Genomic DNA, 26,323 nt, shown 5'->3' with positions numbered 1-26,323 from the left:
TATGATGCAGTATTTAGTACTGATTGATCTGGGCAATGTAGTCCTTGCGTACAGGCAACGAATCAGCCTGACTTGATCTGTTGATGGCTTGCCATTTGGGCTCGTCCTTAAATAGTCTCAAGGCCTTGATGTGGTTGCTAGTTGTCAAGGTGAAACGGTGATAAATGCCAGGTGGAAGGATCAGTAGATCCCCTGGCTCTACCAGGCACCTGACCCAGTTTTCTGGTGTAGAAGCATCTCTGACGTCAAAGTATCCCGTGCCTTCGAGGCAATATCTTATTTCTTCGTCTTCATGTAAATGCTCTTGGTAAAACATTGCTAATTTTTCATTAAACTCTGTTTCACTATTGAAGGAACCTTTGTAAATGTCGACCACATCTCTATTTTTATATTCTCTTTCCCTGGCAATTTCATCCACTTCTCCCTCGTTTGCACAGTATTTATAAATTACTCCTAATTTTGCTAGCTCATTCAAGGAAAGTTCCATCCCAGAATTGTGGGGTGCGCGATAATCTAAGTAGTCCTTGTTATCATGGATGTATACCTTCACCATTTCAATTTAACTTTTGACTTTTTTACAATGTTTATAGTCTTTCTTGCTTGATGGTTATCGATTTTCTTTGACCTGCAGATACCGCACTCTCTTGTTCTTTTTATACTTCGATGTTTTTCAATATGCATATTTCGGTGTTAGCGACCCCACTGTGGCGTCGCCCTGTCGAGCGGCTCTAGTGAGGGCCCTTTCAGTCATCAATGCAAAGAAGGCTTGCAGAAGTTACCTTTCATCTCGCCCTTAGGCTATCTTATCTCTTTTATGCTATTCTAAAAAAGCATTTCACTATACAAGCAAACGATATGATTTGCGCGCGTGAGAGTAATTGACAAGATGGCAGTTGTTGCTGCTTCCGCATGGTTTATAAGGGGAAAACGAGAAGGAACAAAAAGGAACCAGAGTTAAAAACAAAATTAATTTGAAGAATGAAATGGGTCCCTGCAATATGCTTATACTGAAGGAGTGGCTTAGCATTGATTTAGAGGAAAGAAGACATGTGATGGGGTGCTCACTCACATCTTCAGCAGTCACAGTATGTTTTTACGTATACAAGATATATGACTTTTTTACTCGAGTAAGGTTTTTTGCGGGCAATGAAACTCGCTTAGCCTACTATTTAGCGCACCGGCAAAGCCCTTAAAAAATAGCAAGACTCCGAGTACTTGAGTGAAAACAATCTTTGCCTGCGTGGTTTCCACTGGCGATTGTCGTGATTGCGCCTGTTAGCACTCACGCGATCCTCATTGCTCGTTAAGCTTTAGGAAGAATACTTGCTCATTTACTCCTCTTCCAGACCAAAGTCCTGACAATTGCTTGTCCGACCTGACCGCTAACAATTTCTTGCAGCTACCCACTGTAATGCTTGATTGGGGACACAGTACAGTAAAAGTCGCCTGCAAGCACATGTCAATAAAAGGGTTCCCGTCTACTTGCCTTGGGTCAGAGTTGCCTCCTTTCAGCCCCCTTCGTCCCCGAAATTGCCCTGCGTAAAGCGGCGCAGCGGGGTCCTGACGTGTATTCTATTCCTTTGGAAGCTTTCGTATTCCGCGGAGAGTGGTGAAATACAGTGGACGTATGGGTTTTCTGCACGGACTTCTACGAAGAGACCTAAAAAGTCCGTTTCCAACTTCGCATTTCCTCACTAATATGCGGTTTACGCCCTTATCTATAACGGGAAATAACCTTATGCGGTAACGACAACTTGCTCGCCTTATTCCCGCACATTTTCTCAGTTAAGCAACATTCACCAACATCTCCTATTTTTGCTTAGAAGATGACTTAATTACTTTATTCTCTTCTTACTGCTTAAGTAAACCGTTTCATCCAATATATAAAGACACTACTATCACTGTCAACCGACGAGAACATTTCTTTGCTGTAGGGCTACACATTTAAAAGGCAACACTAACTGGTCAATTCTTCGTTCTCTTCTGTTTCTTAGCTCTTTTTTGTTTTTGTTTTATACAACAATATAATATACGAAATTACCGTCAGAGAAAAATAAAATAAACCATAACAATGAAGTTGCAGAGTTTGTTGGTTTCTGCTACAGTTTTGACTGCTCTGGCAGAGAATGTTGAAGCTTGGTCACCAAATAATAGTTACGTTCCTGCGAACGTAACTTGTGATGATGATATAAACTTGGTTAGAGAAGCCTCTGGCTTATCAGATAACGAAACGGAATGGCTGAAAAAAAGAGATGCATACACTAAGCAGGCCTTGCATTCTTTCTTGGACAGGGCTACTTCAAATTTCAGCGACACTTCTTTGCTATCCACTCTTTTCGGTAGTAACTCTTCCAATATGCCTAAGATTGCTGTCGCCTGTTCTGGTGGTGGTTACCGTGCCATGTTGTCTGGTGCCGGTATGATTGCTGCTATGGACAATCGTACAGACGGTGCCAATGAGCATGGCCTTGGTGGGCTGCTGCAAGGTGCAACTTACCTTGCAGGTCTGTCAGGAGGTAACTGGTTGACGAGTACTTTGGCCTGGAATAACTGGACCTCTGTGCAAGCCATAGTGGATAACACAACAGAATCTAATTCAATTTGGGACATTTCTCACTCGATCCTTACTCCGGGTGGCATCAACATCTTCAAGACTGGAAGTAGATGGGACGACATATCAGATGACGTTCAAGCTAAACAAGATGCCGGTTTCAACATCTCTTTGGCGGATGTGTGGGGTCGCGCTCTTGCGTACAATTTTTGGCCAAACTTATACCGTGGCGGCGTAGGGTATACATGGTCAACCTTAAGGGAAGCTGACGTGTTCAAGAACGCCGAAATGCCCTTCCCTATCACCGTCGCAGATGGTAGATACCCGGGTACCACCGTTATTAACTTAAATGCCACTCTTTTCGAGTTCAATCCCTTTGAGATGGGCTCTTGGGACCCCACTTTGAACGCATTCACCGATGTGAAGTATCTAGGTACCAATGTTACAAACGGTAAACCAGTTAATAAGGGTCAATGCATTGCTGGGTTTGACAACACTGGTTTCATAACGGCCACTTCATCTACTTTGTTTAACCAATTTTTACTACAATTAAATTCCACCGGTTTACCATCATTCATTGCCAACTTAGCTACCGATTTCTTGGAAGATTTATCCGACAATAGTGATGATATTGCAATTTACGCCCCTAATCCATTCAAAGAAGCTGATTTTCTTCAAAAGAACGCAACCTCCAGTATTATCGAATCTGACTATCTATTTTTGGTCGATGGTGGTGAAGATAACCAAAATATTCCATTAGTTCCATTGTTGCAAAAGGAACGTGAACTGGATGTTATTTTTGCTTTGGACAATTCTGCTGATACTAACGATTATTGGCCAGATGGTGCCTCATTGGTTAATACTTATCAACGTCAATTTGGCGGTCAAGGCCTCAATTTGTCTTTCCCTTATGTTCCTGATGTAAACACGTTCGTCAACTTGGGATTGAACAAAAAGCCAACCTTTTTTGGTTGTGATGCAAGGAATTTGACAGATTTGGAGTATATCCCACCATTAATTGTTTACGTTCCAAATTCAAGACATTCATTTAATGGTAACCAAAGTACATTTAAGATGTCATACTCGGATTCAGAACGCCTTGGTATGATCAAAAATGGGTTTGAAGCCGCCACGATGGGTAATTTTACTGATGATTCTGATTTCTTGGGCTGTGTCGGTTGCGCTATCATCAGGCGTAAGCAACAAAGCTTGAATGCCACATTGCCATCTGAATGCAGTCAGTGTTTCACCAACTACTGCTGGAACGGTACAATAGACAGTAGGTCAGTCTCCGGTATAGGAAACGATGATTATTCTTCTTCTGCTTCCTTGTCTGCCTCTGCTGCTGCCGCCTCTGCCTCTGCCTCTGCCTCTGCCTCTGGGTCTTCCACTCACAAGAAAAACGCGGGCAATGCTTTGGCAAATTATTCTAACCTAAACACCAATACTTTTATTGGTGTCTTGAGTGTCATTAGTGCCGTCTTTGGTCTAATTTAAGCTCTTGCTTTGTTTCGAACTCTTTTGAAATGAATACGACAACGAGAAGAGTGCAACATATCACATACAAGTAGTTTGCAAAGCCTCAAGTGCATACCACATCTTATTTTTGTGCAAACTCTCAAAATCTTACGAGCATAAACATTTACATACCAGGGGCCTTCCATATATACATATATATCTATATATAGATATACTAGTGTACTACTTTCTTTGAAGATATTTAAATAGGCTAAAAATGTAGTGGGAGAAAGTCAGGCTTGCAGATATGCTCGAGACCTGCATGCCAAATCGCAATCCCATGTTATCTGCACTTTTCATGAAAATGAACGGTTTCCTTCTCCCAGTTTTTGATAATCTGGTACTTCTTGTTTTTTTCACCTCAGAGATGAGTGTAAGATACCCAATTCAGTTGTACGACAAAGGGTGCATACACTGGATGATTCCCGCGACTAGGTTAAGGATATACTTTCCAACGGCGGTGCCTTAGGCAGAGTTACCGTGGCACCCAATACAGCCGGCCTGATCAAACTGGGATATAAGGTTTTCTTCGGCTCGTATACGCCTTCAAAAAGCTCCTACAAAGGGACGCGTTGCCTTTTTCAACAATTTTCTACCTTGCGGACCTTTCTTCCGCATATTCTTCTCCATCTTGGCGTTGTTTACCAACAGAAGAAAGTGAAAAAAAATTCAAAAAAAGGTAAAAAAAGGACAAAGAATAATAAGGTGAGATTCCCGTTTCCTGCTACCTCATGTGGAGTAGAATGTTCCTTATATATGGGCACGATTAGTTATTTTTACAAGCCATTGGAAACGTCTTTCACCTTGTTACTTCTTAGTAACCCTTTAAATCGTATGAAAAGTTAGAGGTAGGTTAGAATTCACACGCACTGATAAAGTAACACTTCTTACGCAGATGCAGTTACAGAACATATTACTGGCTAGCTCGCTAGTTTCTGGACTTTCACTCGCTACAGATTCATCGTCGACTACTGGTGGTGGTTACGCTCCATCAATGATTTCTTGCCCCGATGATGATACCTCTTTAGTTAGGAATGCTTCCGGTTTATCTACCGCCGAAACCGATTGGTTAAAGAAAAGAGATGCTTATACCAAGGAAGCTTTACATTCCTTCTTAAGCAGGGCTACTTCAAATTTCAGCGACACTTCTTTGTTATCCACTCTTTTCGGTAGTAACTCTTCCAATGTCCCTAAGATTGGTATTGCATGCTCTGGTGGTGGCTACCGTGCCATGTTGGGTGGCGCCGGCATGATTGCTGCTATGGACAATCGTACCGACGGTGCTAACGAGCACGGTCTTGGTGGACTACTACAAAGCTCTACGTATCTATCGGGTTTGTCAGGCGGTAACTGGTTGACAGGTACTTTGGCGTGGAACAATTGGACCTCTGTACAGGAAATTGTAGATCATATGAGTGAGAGCGATTCCATCTGGAATATCACGAAATCTATCGTAAATCCAGGTGGCTCTAACTTGACCTACACAATTGAAAGATGGGAATCTATTGTACAAGAAGTGCAGGCCAAGTCCGACGCTGGCTTCAATATATCTCTGTCGGATTTATGGGGCCGTGCACTCTCCTACAACTTCTTTCCAAGCTTACCAGATGCTGGTGCTGCTTTGACTTGGTCTTCTTTGAGGGATGTTGATGTATTCAAAAACGGTGAAATGCCTTTACCAATTACTGTTGCAGATGGTAGATACCCGGGCACCACTGTAATAAATTTGAATGCCACTCTTTTCGAGTTCACTCCATTCGAAATGGGTTCTTGGGATCCTTCTTTGAACGCCTTTACGGATGTGAAGTATCTAGGTACCAATGTTACAAATGGTAAACCAGTCAATAAGGACCAGTGTGTTTCTGGTTACGATAATGCTGGATTTGTGATTGCTACCTCCGCCAGTTTATTCAACGAATTTTCCTTAGAAGCCACGACTTCAACCTATTACAAAATGATTAATACTTTTGCCAACAAGTACGTTAACAACCTGTCCCAAGATGATGATGACATCGCAATCTACGCTCCAAATCCATTCAAAGACACAGATTTTGTTGACCGTAATTATACTTCCAGTATTGTTGATGCCGATGATTTGTTCTTAGTTGATGGTGGTGAAGATGGTCAAAATTTGCCTTTGGTTCCACTAATCAAGAAGGAACGTGATTTAGATGTAGTGTTTGCTTTGGATATATCCGACAATACTGATGAATCATGGCCAAGTGGTGTCTGCATGACCAACACTTATGAGCGTCAATTTTCTAAGCAAGGTAAAGGAATGGCTTTTCCATATGTCCCAGATGTGAACACCTTCCTTAACTTGGGCCTAACTGATAAACCAACGTTTTTCGGTTGTGATGCAACAAATTTAACGGACTTGGAGTATATTCCACCTTTAGTTGTATATATTCCAAACACAAAACATTCGTTCAATGGTAATCAGAGTACTTTGAAAATGAACTACAATGTTACTGAACGTCTTGGAATGATCAGAAATGGTTTCGAAGCTGCTACAATGGGCAACTTTACCGACGATTCTAGCTTTTTAGGTTGTATTGGTTGCGCCATCATTAGACGTAAGCAGCAAAGCTTAAACGCGACCTTGCCCTCTGAATGTACTAAATGTTTTACCGATTACTGTTGGAATGGTACATTAAGTACTTCAGCTAGTCCTGAACTATCCGGTAACAGTACATATCAAAGCGGTGCAATTGCCTCTGCAATCTCTGAGGCTACTGACGGTATTCCAATAACGGCTCTCCTAGGTTCATCAAGTTCTGGAAACACTACATCGAACTCGACTTCATCAAATGTTACCTCCAACTCAAATTCTTCGTCGAATACAACTTCAAACTTAAACTCTTCATCCTCTTCAATTTCTACTTCCGCAGCTCGTTCTTCTTCCTCGACGGCAAACAAAGCGAACGCTGCGGCTATTTCCTATGCGAACACTAATACTCTGATGAGTTTGTTAGGCGCCATAACAGCATTATTTGGACTTATTTAAAAGCTCTTCTGAGAGGCAATACATAACACATCCTTATATCCAGGATAATGCCAAATTAAATGTATACAAATGTGTATTAATACGAAAACTCTGTTTCCCAGATTGTCGCTAACCTTTCTGCTGCATTTGGCGGGCTGATAAGTAGTCTTGAGATTGGTATCCCTAGTTAAATAAGGTGAATCTCAATAGCACGGCGACGCCTAGATTAGCGTCCCCCACCCTAATTTTATCCTTTCTTTTCATCAATCTTATTCCGAGTTTATTTAGAACACTATACCTTTAATTATTATAAACAACATAAAAGATGGGAAATTAATCTCTGATCTTGGCATAGCCCTTTGAAATAATGGTCTGGACACCGTTGCGCCTATTTTCGAGAGCAAAGAGTAAATCCCTCATTACTATGCCAGGCTCCTCTCTAGCTTCTCTAAACTTCAGCCCACTTTCTCCTCTAGCCGTGATGTCGGAGGCGACCTTGCCTGAAGATTTTGCTCCCAGGGACGTCGGTTTATTTACTGATGAAGTTAGCCAACCATATTGTTTTTTACTACCTGCTCTTAGCCCGGCCGTAACGTTCGATGCTCTGTGTAACGTCTCTTCGGAATCAATCTTATTTTCATAATCTTCCTTCTCGAGTCCCAACGCAATTCTTTTTTTTACACGCCTTTCTTCTTCCTTTTTTTGAATTAGCGCAATGGCTCTTAAAGCTGTAGAAACCTCACTTCTTCTGCCAGAATTTATCTTAACCGCTTTTCTTCTATGTCGGGAGATGACAATAGCATTTGTTAGGATATCTCTCATATAGTTTTCGCAGGCACTTGACATCATGTCTAAAATTTCAGGATTTTTCGTAGGAGTCAGGTTGAAGTTTTGCTCTTTTCCGACTTTTCTCATATAATTAGAAACCTGTTCAGGATGAAGGAATGGCAAATGGTTAGGAACCTTAACGTTATTTGTTTGAACTTGGGATTTGGAGGCATTAATGGATGAATTCAAGAGGGCCTCCTCTTCCCTGACATCGATACCGGCAGAAAAAAGGACATCCTGCATTTTGTTTGGATCAGATTGTTGCTGTGCATTATGTCCTGAGAAGGTAGATGCTTTACCTGTACCATCCTTAGAATCTGCTTTACCTGTACCCTTGTTTTTCTTTTTATCATCCTTCTTTGGTAGAGCTAGCCCAGCAGGGCCAGAAAACATATTATTTGTATCTCTATTGCTTTCACTTCTCAAATTAGTTGTGGGTGCCACATTTTTAGGAAGAGAAGAATCATCCGTTCTACCTGCTAGATTGTTGTGAGTTGCAGATACACCTGTAGTTGATTTTATCTGAGTAGGTGACGGAAGGCTATGTGGTAAATCATTAGATTTGACTGGTGATAAATTAAATGCTGGTTTCGTTTCTGGTACAGTATGTTGATATTTGGGTGTGTTCGACGCTGACACTCCAGTGCCATCAGATGTTCTTTTCGGCGAATTTGCCATTATGTAATGAAGCCAAAAAACAATATGTGCACTACAAATGGATAAAAGCACTTGTTAGATCACGAGCGCAAGCGAGGCTATACGATATTTTGGTCAGAAGACTCTCATCTGAGCTGCCACATGGATCACACTTTACTTATTGATGTTCAGCTCATTTACTTTTTCAAATTTAGATCGTTCGTGACGAATATAATATGCTGGGGAGAGATTATTTTCAACGGGCACCGCTACTCAAGCCTCAAGCATGTAATACGGCTATGTCATTCAAATTATCGAAAGCTTGTTGTTGCCTTTTAAATAGAAACCAATCTTAGGATCTATAGTATCCGAATTGGGCTCGAGGCACTGCGCTTTAAAGGAAAAGCAAATAAATAACAATTCATAATGGTACATATTTTTACTCTATCTACTTATTTTTTTGTTTATTACAATAATTACATCTGTTGGAAATACTTCCCTATTGTTGAAGTAAGTAAAAAGTAAAATACGAAAATGAAATGGTTAGTCTTTACTCCATAGTATTTACTCGCGAGAAATCGGCATATCCATAATGCTTGTAATCAGCTTTTCCCACTCATTCAGTTTGAGGCCAGCATAATTAGAGTTCAATTTCGCCCAATCCTGAAAGGCACGTGTTATTAAAAATTGGGTTTCTTGAAAGATCGTAAATTCCTCCAAAATACACTGTCTGATTAACCAAGCCCTATTTGATTGCTCTATTATGCTTCTTCTATCCTTCTGTATGATTTTTTTTATCCTGTCGTACTCTGCTCCACTGACGTCTGGCTTCCCTTTCATTGATTCCAATTTCTCTTTATTCAATTCGACATGTCTTTGTAATTGAACTACGTTATTTGCAGCCATAATTTTGTATCTTTCAAATAAACCTCTCAAAGACAGCAGGATATCCGTGAAAATTTTGAATTTAGGAGATAGCGCTCCCGATATTTCTTCTGTTTCTTGTTTGCAGATGCTACTCGTAGTTTCTAGGTGTTTTTTGATTATACTGAAGTTGTTATTAATGTCCAATATGGTATCACTTTGTTGTACCGGATATAGTTTTGGGGTTACTTCACTGAAGTTATCCACTAGCGTTTCAAAAAAATTTCTTTCGTGGACCATTTGCATAATTCTTTTTTCATGTCTTTCTAAAAGAAGCGTGATTCTGTACCATAGCTCCATCGATGTGTCAATGCAAGATGCGGCCTGGTTCCATTGTTCCGCAAACTCTTTTTTCCACATTGTCATAAATTCTTGTGATATCTTTTTATCAGTAAACTCGTTTGAAGTGTCATAGGTTGCTTGCTTTCTCCAACTTGTTAGGTCAGTGCGTACGGTTAAAAATGTTAACACTAAATCATCATCACTTAATTTAGGGTGTTTCATTACCAAATTGATAAATCTGGATAACCCTATTCTTCTTTTCTTCAAAAAAAGCTGATCTGCGTTTTGGGATCCAATTCTTTTGGGAGGTAGCTCAGGGATCATTCTAAAAGGATACCTTTTCAACAGAATTTCTCTTAACCATAAGAAATCAGAATATCTTCTTACGACAGTACGTTCTTCAGAAGGAGAAGTACTTGGTAGAGCAATAAGATGTTTCACCAAATAGTTCGCGTGCTTAAAAAGTAAACCCTCTCTTTCAGGTATCTCTTCAATGATGATAATGTCGGCATCTAGAGGTCTATATGTTTTTCTAATATTATTGGTCCAATCAAATATGTCGGCTTCAGTTTCTCCTGTGTTCCGACTTTTAGCATCATTCTTGCCTGCAACGGTTTCATTGGTCGTTATATTGGAAGTTCGCTGCGTGCCACTTCCACTAAGACGGTTTCTATTATCATCCCAAATACTTTCTTCAAGCACATCATTGGCCGGTAAAAAGCCAGTATCCTCCTCGTTTGTGTCCAGAGGTGTTGAAAAATTCAAAGCATTGAACTCACTGGTGATCCCGTTGAGACTAGGTTCACTATTGGTGGTCGAAACAACGGGATCATCATCCTTAGTCCACGCATTAGAACTGGCATTCCAGGGGTCACTGTCTTCATAATTGTCCATTACTTTTTTTTCGCCTTAGTGGTGTTTTATAGAATTCAAATTAGATTGCTTTTATTGTTATCTCTTCTATTAATAGGATGAAAAGTAGTGGCGTTCACCCTGTTTTCATAGTACTTTCCTTCCTCACTTTTTTTTCTGGCATGTTTCGCAACAGCGCCTACTTTAACCGAAAATGACGGCAATAATGAGATGATCTGGATCAACAACACGTATTGAGAGTGAAGATAAAAGCAAAAAGTGTCTTAATAAATTATGAAAGAATATACAGTTCAATTAATTACAGCGTTAGAGTTATATTGCTAATGATCAATGATAGGTTTAGATTCCTGAGGTTCGAGGTTCCACCAAAGACACGATAACAAAAAAAATCCAACTAAGAATGTTCTATCCCTTGGTTGTAAGTGTGAATGAACTTCGCCGGGAGTTTCAATATTAGGTGATTTTTGCACCGAATAATGCTTCTTTTCAATGGTTTGAGGGATTTTATCACTAAGTAATTTCTCAGTAAGTTTGATTGGTTCATTTATTAATGAGCTTTTTCTGAGTTCATCTACCTTCACACTACTTTTCTTATGTGAAGCGGAGTCGTACGTGATAAGCCTTTGTAACAGCTCCGACTTGCGACCTGATAATTTCAACCCTCTTGTTTTGCACTGCTCCTTGAGTATTCTAACTGTAAATTTTTGAAAAGGTGTTATATCATTATTTTTCAATAAAAAGGTCAAGTGACTCTTCGTTTGGGTACTATGTACATACCTGTGTACGCTTATCTTGGAAGCGTCGAACTTTTTGAGTAGTAAGGTAAACGGTAAATACACAGATCTTCCTGGTCTAATCATCCGTATGCCGGAGGATTGTCGCGAAGCAACCCTACCCAATAGAGAAAATAACATATGTCTTCCTTCAGAACCTTAACTTGGTTAATTCTGCTGCGGTTGGTGTTTTCTTGAGAAACATGCGAATCATAGAGCCTTTTGAAGAAGAGCTTAAATAAAGTAAATAAACAAACCCTTCGAAGAGATTACGTTACCCTTCCCTGTTGAGGATTTCATCATAAACCTCAGCCACACCACCTGGTGGGGAGTGTCGATGATTAAGAAGTCAATAAAATTGGATGATTCGGTTTATAAAAGTTATTTACATACACATTGAACAAATGAATATCTATATATATAAGGAATTTAGTCCTTAATCCTCTGCATCTTTTTTTTCTTCTTGTTTCCTCGTGGCGTACGCAAATTCTGTGAAAACCTCCAAAAAAAGAACGGTTAAATGACATGGTTTAAATAATATTGTTTTCGGAATGTGTGACCTGGTGAATATTTTCTAAATTTTTGGCCTTTAAACTTAGTATTGACGTGCAGCCTCTTGGCAGGCTTTTAGTTGCTGCAGGTAATAATCACATATTTGGAAGTTGCCGTTATTTTCGTCCAAACAGCGTGTAAAGTTCCTTGCGTCTAATTCACAGGTTCTTCCCATCTGCTGGTCCGTTTGGGTCTGGCCGGAAACGTTGGCCATATTTTGCTGCTGTTGCTCAACGGGAGCGGAGTCAGACCCGGATCCAGAAAACATACCTGTGATGCCTGCACCTAAGGTGTGACCAATGGTACTACCAACGGCAACACCTGCAGCAGTGGAAGCCATCTGCGCAAACATACCTGGTTGTCTTGTCTGGGTACCTGCGGCTGGAGGATGTGAATAGGCATTTGGTTGTTGCTGCGGATGAACTGGAGCCGCCATGGTAGAAGCAGACCTTGTCTGAGTAGGTCTCGACCTAGATATAGGTCTTGATGATCCTCTTGAACGCGCCATGATTTGATATTTTGTTTCTTGTAGTTTGTTTTTCTTTGTTCTGTTCCTTGTTGGAATATTTAATCCTTCTTCTGGGTGGTAACAAAGTGTACGAGTGATTGGCTTATATAGGTCGCGGAGATTGCGGTGAAATGAAAAAGCGCTTTTCTTTTATACCTTGCTCAAGGTGGCGTTTGTCGTAAAAGAGTACATGGCATAGCCGAAACTCGGAAAATGAAGTCGTCCAATTATTACCTCTTCAGATGAGTGAGATTGCTGTTATCTTTGATGATAAATGAAGAAGGAATCGACGCGAGAGCACCAACACATTTTGCACGTCAATGTTATTGCTAGCGTTAAAAAAGCAGTGAAAAGTGAGGGCGTTTGCGAAATCGGCCGATCAAGCTATCCTTTCCTCTTAGCGGCTGTGTATGTGACTGGGGAAGAATTTCACGCACATATTATTACCCTAATCATTATTTTATTGTCCGGTTGGAGTCTTATTGTATGTCACCCGGAAGACAACTTTTGGATTTTTTCGCTGTCAAAAGGGTATTACCTAAATGGGTCAAAACAAAACAAACCCAATAAAGAAATTTCAAAATATAGAACGAATAAATATCTCGAGAACCTGGGATGATCTTTGAATGTATATCCTTTGAAACAAGGCATGTCTTGAACAGTTTCTTGTGCTACTACACTCTTGTATAGAATACATATAGCGTCATAGGTAAAGCAAATCGAATTTAAGTGGCGGTTTCAAAGAACAATAAGCCTTTGTGTCAAATCCTAATTCTGTTCTTTTTTTTTTCCTATTTTTCATTTCTTCAATTTTGTGGCATATACTACATTAACTTGCAAGAAAACTTAAAAAAGAAAAGACAAAAAAGCTGAACTGCATAACCAAGGTTGCATAATTGAGCAGGATACTATTTTTTTGTACACAAAAACATTAGCTTTTACATCTTTTCTATATATATTCTCTTTCTTTTATCGATAACCGTTACATTTGTTATTCATAAAAAATAAAAAATATAGCCGTGGGAAAGAAAGAACAAAGCAAGATCAAGTCGAATAAAGATGTCGTTGGGTCCTCTTAAAGCTATCAACGATAAGCAATTGAATACCCGTTCCAAGTTAGTTCATACCCCAATAAAGGGAAATACTGCAGACCTCGTAGGCAAAGAAAACCACTTTAAGCAAACAAAGAGATTAGATCCGAATAATGACCATCACCACCAGCCAGCTCAAAAAAAGAAAAGGGAAAAGTTATCAGCTCTGTGTAAAACACCACCTTCATTAATTAAAACAAGAGGTAAAGACTACCACAGAGGTCATTTTTTAGGTGAAGGCGGATTTGCTCGTTGTTTCCAAATTAAGGATGATTCAGGTGAGATTTTTGCTGCCAAAACAGTTGCTAAAGCCTCGATAAAATCAGAAAAGACAAGAAAAAAGTTGTTGTCAGAAATTCAAATTCATAAAAGTATGGCCCATCCAAATATCGTTCAATTTATTGATTGTTTTGAAGATGACAGCAATGTCTATATCTTGTTAGAAATATGCCCCAACGGTTCATTAATGGAATTATTAAAAAGAAGAAAAGTTTTAACAGAACCAGAAGTTAGGTTTTTCACCACTCAAATATGTGGTGCAATTAAATATATGCATTCAAGAAGAGTTATACATAGAGATCTAAAACTTGGTAATATCTTCTTCGATTCAAATTATAATTTAAAGATTGGTGATTTTGGTCTAGCAGCCGTTTTGGCAAATGAAAGTGAACGTAAGTATACCATATGCGGGACACCTAACTATATTGCACCTGAAGTGCTGATGGGTAAACATTCTGGACATTCCTTTGAGGTAGATATTTGGTCATTAGGTGTTATGCTTTACGCTTTGCTGATTGGCAAACCACCCTTTCAAGCAAGAGATGTAAACACCATTTATGAAAGAATCAAATGTCGTGATTTTTCGTTTCCAAAAGATAAACCAATTTCAGATGAAGGTAAAATTCTAATAAGAGATATCTTATCTTTAGATCCAATAGAAAGACCCTCTTTGGCAGAAATTATGGATTATGTATGGTTTCGGGGGACTTTTCCACCATCTATTCCTTCAACAGTCATGTCAGAAGCACCAAATTTCGAGAATATTCCTGAAGAGCAATCACTGGTTAACTTCAAAGATTGCATGGAAAAATCTCTACTATTAGAAAGCATGAGCAGCGATAAAATCCAGCGTCAAAAGAAGGATTATATTTCCTCAATTAAATCCAGTATTGATAAACTAGAAGAGTACCAGCAAAACAGACCATTCTTACCTCATTCCTTATCCCCTGGCGGGACGAAACAAAAATATAAGGAGGTTGTTGATATAGAAGCGCAAAGAAGGTTAAATGATCTGGCTCGTGAAGCAAGGATACGCAGAGCACAACAGGCTGTTCTGAGAAAAGAATTAATAGCTACATCGACCAATGTCATTAAATCAGAAATCTCTTTGAGAATACTAGCCAGTGAGTGTCATCTTACTTTGAATGGCATTGTAGAGGCAGAAGCTCAGTATAAAATGGGAGGTCTTCCGAAATCAAGATTGCCCAAAATTAAACATCCAATGATAGTTACCAAGTGGGTTGACTACTCAAACAAACATGGATTTTCCTATCAGTTATCAACAGAAGATATTGGTGTCTTATTTAATAACGGGACCACCGTTCTCCGATTGGCGGATGCAGAGGAGTTTTGGTATATCAGTTATGACGATAGGGAAGGTTGGGTAGCAAGTCATTATTTATTGAGTGAAAAACCACGAGAGCTAAGTAGACATTTAGAAGTAGTCGATTTTTTTGCCAAATACATGAAGGCTAATTTAAGTCGAGTATCTACGTTTGGTAGAGAAGAATATCATAAGGATGACGTCTTTTTGAGAAGGTACACAAGGTATAAACCATTTGTTATGTTTGAACTTAGTGATGGTACCTTCCAGTTCAATTTTAAAGATCATCATAAAATGGCAATCTCTGATGGAGGTAAATTAGTGACCTACATCTCTCCCTCGCATGAAAGCACTACATATCCCTTAGTTGAGGTGCTAAAATATGGTGAGATTCCAGGATATCCGGAAAGCAATTTCAGAGAGAAATTAACATTGATAAAGGAAGGTTTAAAGCAGAAGTCTACAATCGTCACCGTAGATTAAACCGATATTGAAGTAGAAAAAAAAAAAGAATACGAGTACGAATACGAATCCGAAATTACCAGTCCATTGATTGGGCCCCATTAATAACTAGTATAAAAAATGGTCTTGTCCTTAATGAAGATAATATATAATATTTACCCCTAGCATTAATACCCTTTTTCTAAAGGTGCGAAATGAACAAACATCTTTCATGTTGGTTCTTCCTTATCAATAGTTCACATTCACATATACGGAGCTTTTTTAGCTGGCTGCGATTCAAGAGTCATATCTATCAATAGGTGCCGTAAAACCACCTTCAAAATGTATATATAAAGCGATGTGACCTATCACTTTTCTTGAGCTATTCCTTACTTAAAAATACGAGACTTCTTCAAAAAATATTGTTCTGAAGATAGGTTTCTTCTGAAACCTTTGTACAGTTGCTAATGGAAGAGAGAAAAGCTCAAACTTAAAAGGGCTATTATTTGGTACATCAATGCGTTCCCAATTTTAAGTATTCTATCAAAAACTGATTTACTCACTTCATATTCGACATGTTATCGATAAGGTTGGGAATGGCACTACGAGTAATTATTTGCTCATTGCTTGTCATTTGGTTATAATCCAAAATATCCTAGTCCATATTGATGTTAATGGTGCATCTAGCTTTTTTGTTGAGAGATAGGTATGCTGACATAGTAAAGCAAATAGTGACTAATGTAGCCACAGTTCCCTTATCAACAATTGCACAAATAATTTCTTTCAGAAAAGTCGTTGCAAGAAGACAGGTTGCAGTACATTTCATGTTTTTCTTTACAAAATTTTGATATACACTATATACAACTTTATTTAATTGCAGCCAATTCCTACTCCCAATACAAATTTAGTTTTTTTAAAGGCAATTTGAGATACAAATAAACATTCGGCGAAAAAAATATTTTTACTAACAATAAAGTTATATGTAAAGTTCGGAAATCATATACATTTAAATATTTAGATATATATTTAAACAAAAATTATAAAAATATTTATAAAAAAATAAATAAAAATAGAAAAAGATTTTTCTTTATATCATGTGATATTCTAAAATATTTGTTGAATTGTATAATTACAGGTATAATGAAGTGCTTCATTTACCGGCCATGTTCATTGACTGGCTCATCAATAGGTCTGGTAGTGCAGATTTCTTTCAAGACCCCTGCGTTGAGAGGATTATCCACTCCGCAAATATAGTAGTTTTTTATATTAATTAGTTTCTAATGATACGCTATAAAGGATACATAGTAGAAGGCACAATCTAATAGCACACAGTTCAACAGCTACAAGAATTATTCTCTCCATCTAGGCGAATATTGATGGCATCGTTATAGTCATCTTCAAAAGCTTCTGTATCGGCTTGATTCTGTTGTAAAGCACTTCTTGCAATTTCCTCAAATGCGGTATCAACGTTTATGGCGTTTTTGGCACTTGTTAGAAACAAAGGAATGTCGCCTAATGACTTAGCAAGCTCTTGAGCAGACTTTTCTGATACAATTTTTTTGGATTCTTCGGCATCAATTTTATTTCCCAGTATAACAAATGGAAATGTTTCCGGCGAGTTTACGTTGGCATGCACTAGAAATTCATCTCGCCAAGACTTAATATTCTCAAAAGAACTAGCATTGGTCACATCGTAGACCAAAACGCAGCAATCTGCACCTCTATAGAAAGCAACACCCAATGATTGGAAACGTTCCTGTCCAGCAGTATCCCAAACTTGCATGGTGGCAACTTTATCACCGTCGACCGTCACTTCTTTCGTTAAAAAGTCAGCTCCAATTGTTGCTTTATATTGTTGAGAATACTTATCGTTGACATAACGGTGCATCAAGGAGGTCTTCCCAACACCAGAGTCACCTAAGATGATTACTTTCAGAATATTCTTTTTTCTAGAAGACATCACTTATTCAGATCTTGATATCAGAAGGGGTTTCTAAACGGATGATAGGTGGAATGGATAAGCTTGTTCCTCTTGTTTGTTGGTGATTCCCAATGCAGTCCTATTATAACGACTGCTTTGAAGATAAAGGTACAGATTAACAAAAGGAACTTCCTCTTCAGTAGGTCAAAAAGCGAAAAGTTAATCCGCGAGATGCAACTGTTACCCGCACCTTGAATTGCGTGGTTATTTCAAATCATAATAGCGCCATCAGACAGATAGAGTAAACTGGCTGCCATTCGTCTTGAATATGGGGGGCAGAGTTTACCGTATAAAATATTTAATTATATTTCTTTCAAACTCCCAATTGCTTACTATTAGGCAAAAAAAATCTATAAAACGAGTGAGAAGAAGGTAAAATGTCGCTATGTTTATCACTCTCAAATACATTCTTGAAGAACGCTAATGTTGGTTGTAGCAAATGCTATAATACTACGTTGATCCAAACATGCCTTTCTAAACTCCATATAATTGCTTAACTCTTCGGCTAATTTTTCGTGAGCTACGAAAATTTCGCTTCCAAGTTCTTTGAGCATTTTTGAAGAGGCCTTTATTTGAACCGCCAATCTTTGCTCCGATTGCTCACGCTTCGTTTCAATAAAACCGCCAAGTGGGACATGGCTAGAGGTATCCGTCGTGCTCTTTGGTTTAACAATACTAGGAAAAGCCTTCCGATAGTTTTTATTAACGGCTAAGAACTCACCATAATGTTTCCACCAGTTTGGGATTTTATCAAATAAAATTATCTGGACGAAGTCAGATAGCTGGATAGTACACTGTTCTAGGAAACGCACGTTCTCTAATAACTCTGCTAGTGATAAGTCACTGAACATATTATTATTTGTTATAATTCCTGTAAATGCACTGGCCGCTTTGCTATTAGCTAATTTTTTACCCATTTCGTTAAGACCGTCATAAGCGTCTTCAAAATCATTGGCTTTTAAACTAATAAATATTAAGACCTTCCTTAAAATATTCAAGCTTGCCTTAAATGACGAAATCTCATCGAAATTAAAACGTAAAAAGCTTTGTATCATATTAATTTCTTCCGGTTCCATTGTTTTTGGATTATCTTTTCTTGAAGGTTTCTGATTTCTTTTGGAAGTGTTTATGCGCATCCAATATAAGATAGAAGCCTCATCCGTGAACAAATTTTCCGGAATTTTTTTCAAGAACAGAAGCACGTTGAAACAGTTAGTTAATTGGTGAAGTAGCGATACGACATCTGTTTTCCCGACTATTGTTAAATCAGAACGGTTTAAATGCGATATTTCATCGATGTAGGTATTTAGTGGCAAAAAGGTGAACGGATTATCTTTCAGAATTGAGCGTAGCAAGCCTTGAATTGTTTTCATATTAATAACAGTAGTGGCGAAAGGTTTCTCTGTACTTGAAACGAATGTTACATTCGTTGTAGCATTTAAGTTATGATATCGCAAAGAATGAAAGTATATCAATCCAAAAAGTGAATCCTTGACTCCCCTTTCTCCTATCTTGCTTAATACCGAGTGATCTTTTGCATAATCGAAACAAGTAAAAAAAGTTGACTTTTGGACCTTTTCTAATATTAGTCGACGGTCTTTCGTGATGGCGTCAATATTGCTTAGTCTTTTGTACTTAACATATACCATCAATGGTGTCAACCCCTTATAATTTTCCCCATTGATATCTAGTTTAGTTAGTTGCAAAAGGATTGAAACGTTTGTTTTCAAAACATGCAACAAGCTATTACCTTTATTGTCTGTATGATCTAAATAGTCAAACAAACTGTTGTGCTTTCGATACCAAGTATTTGCGATATCAAATGCTGTCTTCACCATCTCTTCATAATTCGGTTGGTCATAACTTCTAAAAATAGAAAATAAAGGCGTTTGCCCACTAGAATTTTTTCGTTTCCAATCAACATAGTTTCCGATGCTTTTAAGTATATCCATTTCATATGTTAGATAATGGGCTACAGTACGTGCATATTTATCCGTTTTATTGATATACGAAATCAGCTCTTCTTCAGTGCAATTAAACATCATGATCCTTATGAGTATTTTCGCAGCTTCTAAGTTTCCTGCTTTAATTGATTCTATAAGTAGCGTAGAACCATCAATAGCTTCGTCATCTAAGAGGTCTTCTATTGGAAAAATGTTTTCATATTCAGAAAGAATATCTAATAAAATGCAGTTTTTATTGTTGGTTATACATATAGATAGAATGGATTGTCCTTGCTCATTTCTGTACAGCAAAATATCCTTGTATGTTTCCAGATCTTCTAATTCATTTGTGGAGTTTTCACAGGACAACTTATCCAGTAAATTTTTAGTTTTTTCACATAGTACGTTAGGTTTCGCCATGCTGCCAGTATTTTTGCTGAAATCTTCGAAATAACAAACCACAGCTTCCAGTGTGGATACAGCATACCCTAAAATTCCGAATTTTGTAGAAGAGGAGTTATTCGAAAAATTTTGCAAATAATAAAGGTGGCTTTTAAGATGCCTCTGATCACTTCTGCAAACAACAAGCACAAAAAGGCTGATTAAAGTGTCCGCATCCATTGTCAAATTATTCAATTCATCTGGTAGATCTCGTTGATGCGAATCCATTTCGGTGGTGCCCGATAATTTCTGCAGAGTTTCAACCAATATTCTAGATTTCTCGGCGTATGAATGGGTTAAAGCCAGCTTTTGAAAATGTTTGGACGCTAGATGGACGCGTTTTTCAATAAGAATAATGTCGTTCAATCTGAATTCTCTATAATCTTTTGAGTAAAAATCTGCTAATAATTGGTTCACTGAAAAATATTTATATTTTTCGCTGTCCACTTCATGGCCTTTGAAATGTGTAGTAAGCCTAGACCAAATATCATCGTAAAGATTCAGCTCACAATAGTCGTGTATAAGATCGTAAAGGTTAGAAAATTTCTTGAAAAGTGAATCGGATTTCATTCCATCAAATGCTTGTTGAACCATGCTTTCAAAAATTTCCTTAGACGGATCATCACTAGGTGCAAGCGTTCTATAATTCGAAAACATCTGGCCCAGCTGTGTTAATTGGGTGGGATGAATATGTAATATATTCTCAAATGATGATCTTTCTTGTTGGCAAATGTCTATCGGCAGATTTGGCATAGCATGTGCATTTTTTGGTATTTTCTCATAACTATGAAAACATTGTAAATAGTCGTTAGGCACAAATTCGCAATTTAAAGGTTGATCTATGAATAATATGATAAAATCAGTTGCGCCTTCAAAGTAGTCATTAAAGTTAGGTAATATCTTTATATCTAAAATCTTCAATCTTCGCTTTATATGAAATCCATTTAAGGCATGAATGACATTATTTTTCCACTGAATAACAACGGTCTTACCGTCCAACGTTTCATAATGACTGTCTCGTGAATTCGTGTTTATGTAAGAATTCTCAGTCATTAGCAATATGTAAGAGTTAATAAACTCAGCATTATAACAAAGATCATGTAACGGCGATTTGGTCTTGACATCGTGGTAATTCAAAAGGTATTCTGAAGGAGGTGCTAGGAGGATAAACTTACGGGTTTTTAAATTAGCAAGAAGCTTTTTCAATGGAGATCTTTCCGGTTCAGGGCAGTTAAATATAGCGTTAATTAGCGGATTCAACAGTGTGGGTAGATGGTAAACTGACATTGTCAACCCTAGCTAAGCCATAGGTCTTCCGTTGAGGAATTTACAATAATATGGTCCCTTTAGTTATAAATCGCAACAGCCAAAATTTTCGGGCAGCGGCAAAATTGAACGAGGAAAACCTTTTGCCATATGAAGCCTACTTAGTGATATTATGCATACGTAGATATATATATATTTATCTAGGTGTTGGCCAAGTTATCACGTGTATATATACTGTTCAATATATCGATATATATAGAATTCCCAAACAAAATAAAGCTTAGTCTGGGGAAACGAGAATTGAACAGTGAAGGCAAGACAAGTTATCTCTTTATCACAAAACATAAAAATTAATTGTAAAGGAAAGGGTGGTTAAAACTTTGCATTTGAGTGCACAGTAGATACCATAATTTAGTTTTCGTTACAGGAAGATAATTAAGTTCTTGAGCCAGGGAGAACTCTGTAAATCCCGAAGATTCCTAACCCTTTATTCTTTAGTATGCTGTCTCATTTTTCATCCATTGCGCACTGCATATACCACGTATGATCTGGGCACTGATAAACAAGGGGCGCTATGGCCAAGTAGTACGCCTGGATACCTAGTCATCAAAGGGATCCTAAAACTGCGTCATGGCTAGTTTGCCTCAACAGTGGAATGGCTTTCTGTCGTAGCAGTTGATATCCCGTATTTCTATCTGGTGAGTGACATTTATAAAGGGGGAGACAAAAAAAACCGGAATTAATATTTCTACAACTCCTGTAGACTTTTCACCCTGGATACAGAACCAGGAACAAACCGGCAATGTCCACTAATAATACCTATTTTCCAATCAAGATTGAAAAAGCTTCGAATGATCCAACCCTTTTGCTCAATCATACATGTTTAAGAGTCAAGGATCCAGCAAGGACCGTTAAGTTCTATACCGAACACTTCGGTATGAAGCTGCTGAGCAGAAAAGATTTTGAAGAAGCGAAGTTTAGCTTGTACTTTTTGAGCTTCCCAAAAGACGACATCTCTAAAAACAAGGATGGAGAGCCTGATGTTTTCAGCGCACATGGTATCTTAGAACTAACCCACAATTGGGGTACTGAAAAAAACCCGGACTACAAGATCAACAATGGAAATGAGGAACCCTATCGCGGGTTTGGGCACATCTGTTTTTCTGTATCCGATATCAATAAAACTTGCGAAGAGTTAGAATCTCAAGGTGTCAAGTTCAAGAAGAGACTTTCTGACGGAAGACAGAAGGACATTGCCTTTGCTTTGGACCCCGATGGATACTGGATTGAGTTGATTACATATTCTAGAGAGGGCCAGGAATACCCAAAGGGCCCAATTGGCAACAGGTTCAATCATACCATGATCCGTATTAAGAACCCAACGAGATCTTTAGAGTTCTACCAAAATGTGTTGGGCATGAAATTATTAAGAACCAGTGAGCATGAAAGTGCAAAATTTACATTATACTTTCTAGGTTATGGCGTTCCAAAGACAGACAGCGTTTTTTCATGTGAAAGTGTGTTGGAACTAACTCATAATTGGGGAACGGAGGATGATCCCAACTTTCAATACCATAACGGTAACTCAGAGCCCCAAGGTTATGGTCACATCTGCATAAGTTGTGATGAAGCTGGCGCCCTCTGTAAAGAAATTGAAACCAAATACGGCGATAAGATCCAATGGTCTCCTAAATTCAACCAAGGCAAAATGAAGAATATAGCCTTTTTGAAGGATCCCGACGGTTATTCCATCGAAGTCGTCCCACATGGTTTAGTTGTCTAAAAAGTTTAAACAAAAAGAGTTAGAGAAAAGTTAATATTTTACAATAATGGCCATTCTTCTAAACTTTTGACAAACTAATTATTATTTATTATTTTATATTTTTAAGTATTTACCACAACGTCGACATCAAAGCATACATGCCAAATATCCGGTGCAAAAGTCTTTATACGTTCAAGCCCAGAGTTCGCAAACTGTGGTTTGATGTCACGGTTTTTAATTGGTGCGATTGACTCATTAATAGTTTCCAGTTCTGCTATGACACTTCTTTCGAAACTTCCATCCTCGATTGCATCTATGTGTACATTTTCGTGTATATGCATTGTCACTTTCTCCAAAGAAGCTCCCTGTAGGTAGATCAATTTGATGGCCAATGGCCACCCTTGCCTACTTGAAGGCAGGAGACCCAAGTTAATATGCCTAATACGTAACTGAAATCCTGGGTTCTGAGATAAGAATTCAGTAACCCTTTGAACACACATTTCATTAGATTCTTGGAAAACATGACAGTTCCCGGCTTTATCAAATCCGTTTGCCTTTAAGCCGCGCTTTAATCCTTCTACACTCCAAGGGTTTAGTTCAAATGCAAAAAGGGTCCTGGCGCCCTTTGTTAAGTAGCTAAAAGTGAAATAACCTATTCCTGCATATAAATCGACCACATCGTTATTGCAAATATCTGGAAAAGTAGCCAAAATTCTTTTCTTCTCCCTAATATTTCCTCTACTAAACATGGTAAAAACTGGAGACCAAATTTGTGTCACACCATTCTGTATGACCTTACACCATATGCTCGAATTCAGTTGTCCTTGACCGGGGGTTTCCCATAACGAGGTATCATTATCATCTAAAACACCGTCATTGATTAATTTCCCATATAACGGTTGGATATTGAATGGTCTTCGCAATATATCTGTCTCTGTGATAGGATTGTTTATAGCTAGATGAGTGAGCAGTCGATCGTTAGGATGATGAATTGTGTTTTCACCTGAATTTCTGGGAGAAAGAAAACATAATAGCTCACTGTAATACTCATTTGGATCGACGAGTTTCAGTTGGAATGCTTTTTGCCAGACTGAATGATTAAAAGATCTCACGGTAGAATTATTAAATAGTACAACTGGTGGATATATTGTGTATTTTAGAGGTAAATGATCTAGTAGACGAGATAAAAATATCTTATCATTACCAAATGCATGCTCTTTTAAAAAGCCTTTTGTAAATTCCATAATACTGTTGCTTTGGTGTTTCAAACGTCCTCCACTATGTTCCCAGTTATCACTTCTATGAAAACGAGCTTTAACGCCTGCTATACTGTTAATTTCGATAGCCAATGGATGATCGAGGTTCTCAATGGAAGACTTTATAACTTTCCCATCATTATTGGAATAGATAGGTGTGACGAAAAGGCCATCATTTTCCAACTTAACTTTAATAGTTTTCAACAATTTTGCCTCACTAACTACAAATTCTACTGGCATGGTTCCCCCAGTTGTTCGCGCTAACGTTATCTATAAATTATATGAATCATTATTGTGGAATCCTGCAGTTCTATCTCATCACCTGAAAAATCCGGAAAAAAAATGCGAAGAAAACCAGGCAACAAAATCCTTTTCGTAATGAGACTAGGTAAAATGTCTATATCAACTATATCCTTTTAGTATAAGAATGTAGATTGTAGATCGTCCTTCGATGACAAATGACATTGACATATATGAAAAATATGAGCCAGTTAAATTTAGTGAAGATCCCTGTAAATTAATCTATGTCGCACATGATAATATGACCATAAAAGTTATCCTAAAACTTGTCGTAGATGTAGGCACTTGTTGGAATGAAAATCAACTATCATCTATTGACTAGTATTTATATTACTGGACATTAACATATACAGTGTTACAAGATGAAATAAATGATGAACAATCGCCAAACTTAATGGAAGCTGAAAGCAAGGATTGATAATGTAATAAGATAATGAATGACAACAAATAAAAAGAATGAACAAGGATAACATTATTATGGTCTAGGATTATCGATTTCCTTTTGTTAATTCCTAAATCCTCGGAGAGAACTTCTATTATGTTCGCATACTAAATAATATTACCTATCAAATAATGAAATCCCAAATTGCCAGCAAATCCCTCCAATCGACAGTATCCATAAAGAGGAAGCAAACAACTTCACACAATATCAATTCTGCTTTTGGGTATTTCACTAAATATTTTTTATTCGGTTGATCCTAAAGTATTACTAACGCACATCGGCTTCCCTTAAGTTTAATGACGGTTTGGATCCTACTTTGCTACTCTACTGAGGATTTGGTGAATACTGGATAATTGTTGGGATTCCATTGTTGGTAAAGGCTATAATATTAGGTATACAGAATATACTAGAAGTTCTCCTCGAGGATATAGGAATCCACAAAAGGGAATCGATAGTTCTACATAGTGTTATTATTTTATCTTCTTTCCTTTTATAGGTTGTCATTCATTATCCTATTACATTATCAATCCTCGCATTTCAGCTTGCATTAGATTGGATGACTGTTTGTCAATCTTTATGTCATCCTTTTACACCGCATATGATATTATACTACCAAAGAGAGGATATTGGAATTTCATTCCAACATCTACTCAAAATTATTCACCATATCTTTTAACACCCTATACTATAGAATCCAAGCAACATGGATGAAAATTTCAATCTATTGATCTAGTAACCGATAAACCGAATTAATTCCTCTTACATTAAACTATGTATATAAATTAGCAAGTTAATATCCAGAAATTATGACGAATCAATAATAAATAGCTTTCCTAAATAATTTGTTGTATTACGGGCTCGAGTAATACCGGATGTCTTGACAATCCTAAAGTCGTTTAGGAGAGTAACTTGTTGTCAGACTTATTATTATCGTGATTCACAGAATGTTACTTATCCTATATAATCTATATAAGATCTGAATCTAACTAAAGGGTGGAAGCGCGGAATCTCGGATCTAAACTAATTGTTCAGGTATTTATACGTTTGGTTAGTTTGGTTCATCTTAGGCAAGTAGGTTGCCTAGTATACTCAATCTTGTCTATTGTTTCGTACGTGTTTCATACATGTTTTATGTCTAGGTTGGTAAATCTAGTAATGCTGAGGTATCTCATCTTGAGATACAACATAATTAAATTAACATGGCAACTTGGCCGAGTGGTTAAGGCGAAAGATTAGAAATCTTTTGGGCTTTGCCCGCGCAGGTTCGAGTCCTGCAGTTGTCGTTAGTTTTTTACTCTATCTGATGAGGTTTTAGGTTTTTAGGCTTATATTTGTCGTGCTAAGAGACGAAAATGCGGTAATTTTG

The 26,323-nt window shown here is 37.9% G+C and overlaps 12 protein-coding genes and 1 non-coding gene across 13 annotated transcripts; 5 read left to right on the top strand and 8 right to left on the bottom strand.

Annotated features, from left to right (window-relative positions):
• Positions 1-13: 13 nt before the first annotated feature.
• On the bottom strand, positions 14-553 carry ADI1 (acireductone dioxygenase (Ni2+-requiring); the record flags this gene model as incomplete). Its single annotated transcript, XM_033912429.1, has 1 exon — positions 14-553. One exon carries the CDS (start codon positions 551-553, stop codon positions 14-16), a length of 540 nt encoding a protein of 179 aa, XP_033768320.1.
• A 1,518-nt stretch (positions 554-2,071) lies between these two features.
• On the top strand, positions 2,072-4,048 carry PLB1 (lysophospholipase; the record flags this gene model as incomplete). Its single annotated transcript, XM_033912428.1, has 1 exon — positions 2,072-4,048. The coding sequence occupies one exon, from the start codon at positions 2,072-2,074 to the stop codon at positions 4,046-4,048; it is 1,977 nt and encodes a 658-aa protein (XP_033768319.1).
• Positions 4,049-4,964: 916 nt separating this feature from the next.
• On the top strand, positions 4,965-7,076 carry PLB2 (lysophospholipase; the record flags this gene model as incomplete). The annotated part of the gene is made up of 1 exon (XM_033912427.1): positions 4,965-7,076. The coding sequence occupies one exon, from the start codon at positions 4,965-4,967 to the stop codon at positions 7,074-7,076; it is 2,112 nt and encodes a 703-aa protein (XP_033768318.1).
• Positions 7,077-7,388: 312 nt separating this feature from the next.
• On the bottom strand, positions 7,389-8,561 carry TAF4 (Taf4p; the record flags this gene model as incomplete). The annotated part of the gene is made up of 1 exon (XM_033912426.1): positions 7,389-8,561. One exon carries the CDS (start codon positions 8,559-8,561, stop codon positions 7,389-7,391), a length of 1,173 nt encoding a protein of 390 aa, XP_033768317.1.
• A 522-nt stretch (positions 8,562-9,083) lies between these two features.
• On the bottom strand, positions 9,084-10,619 carry MVP1 (Mvp1p; the record flags this gene model as incomplete). Its single annotated transcript, XM_033912425.1, has 1 exon — positions 9,084-10,619. The coding sequence occupies one exon, from the start codon at positions 10,617-10,619 to the stop codon at positions 9,084-9,086; it is 1,536 nt and encodes a 511-aa protein (XP_033768316.1).
• A 299-nt stretch (positions 10,620-10,918) lies between these two features.
• On the bottom strand, positions 10,919-11,512 carry AIM34 (Aim34p; the record flags this gene model as incomplete). The annotated part of the gene is made up of 1 exon (XM_033912424.1): positions 10,919-11,512. The coding sequence occupies one exon, from the start codon at positions 11,510-11,512 to the stop codon at positions 10,919-10,921; it is 594 nt and encodes a 197-aa protein (XP_033768315.1).
• Positions 11,513-11,966: 454 nt separating this feature from the next.
• Positions 11,967-12,431, bottom strand: MIX17 (Mix17p; the record flags this gene model as incomplete). The annotated part of the gene is made up of 1 exon (XM_033912423.1): positions 11,967-12,431. One exon carries the CDS (start codon positions 12,429-12,431, stop codon positions 11,967-11,969), a length of 465 nt encoding a protein of 154 aa, XP_033768314.1.
• Positions 12,432-13,490: 1,059 nt separating this feature from the next.
• Positions 13,491-15,608, top strand: CDC5 (polo kinase CDC5; the record flags this gene model as incomplete). Its single annotated transcript, XM_033912422.1, has 1 exon — positions 13,491-15,608. The coding sequence occupies one exon, from the start codon at positions 13,491-13,493 to the stop codon at positions 15,606-15,608; it is 2,118 nt and encodes a 705-aa protein (XP_033768313.1).
• Positions 15,609-16,899: 1,291 nt separating this feature from the next.
• Positions 16,900-17,526, bottom strand: YPT7 (Rab family GTPase YPT7; the record flags this gene model as incomplete). The annotated part of the gene is made up of 1 exon (XM_033912421.1): positions 16,900-17,526. The coding sequence occupies one exon, from the start codon at positions 17,524-17,526 to the stop codon at positions 16,900-16,902; it is 627 nt and encodes a 208-aa protein (XP_033768312.1).
• A 419-nt stretch (positions 17,527-17,945) lies between these two features.
• VRL1 (Vrl1p) lies at positions 17,946-21,218 on the bottom strand (the record flags this gene model as incomplete). Its single annotated transcript, XM_033912420.1, has 1 exon — positions 17,946-21,218. The coding sequence occupies one exon, from the start codon at positions 21,216-21,218 to the stop codon at positions 17,946-17,948; it is 3,273 nt and encodes a 1,090-aa protein (XP_033768311.1).
• Positions 21,219-21,999: 781 nt separating this feature from the next.
• On the top strand, positions 22,000-22,980 carry GLO1 (lactoylglutathione lyase GLO1; the record flags this gene model as incomplete). The annotated part of the gene is made up of 1 exon (XM_033912419.1): positions 22,000-22,980. The coding sequence occupies one exon, from the start codon at positions 22,000-22,002 to the stop codon at positions 22,978-22,980; it is 981 nt and encodes a 326-aa protein (XP_033768310.1).
• A 101-nt stretch (positions 22,981-23,081) lies between these two features.
• Positions 23,082-24,455, bottom strand: TRM12 (tRNA(Phe) (4-demethylwyosine(37)-C(7)) aminocarboxypropyltransferase; the record flags this gene model as incomplete). The annotated part of the gene is made up of 1 exon (XM_033912418.1): positions 23,082-24,455. One exon carries the CDS (start codon positions 24,453-24,455, stop codon positions 23,082-23,084), a length of 1,374 nt encoding a protein of 457 aa, XP_033768309.1.
• Positions 24,456-26,158: 1,703 nt separating this feature from the next.
• On the top strand, positions 26,159-26,240 carry SPAR_Mtrna5S. The gene has a single exon. It is a non-coding gene; the product is annotated as a tRNA-Ser (tRNA).
• Positions 26,241-26,323: the final 83 nt, after the last annotated feature.

Source organism: Saccharomyces paradoxus, chromosome XIII (genome assembly GCF_002079055.1).
Source record: "Saccharomyces paradoxus chromosome XIII, complete sequence".
Classification (NCBI taxonomy): domain Eukaryota; kingdom Fungi; phylum Ascomycota; class Saccharomycetes; order Saccharomycetales; family Saccharomycetaceae; genus Saccharomyces; species Saccharomyces paradoxus.
This window is presented reverse-complemented; position numbering and strand designations above follow the sequence as displayed.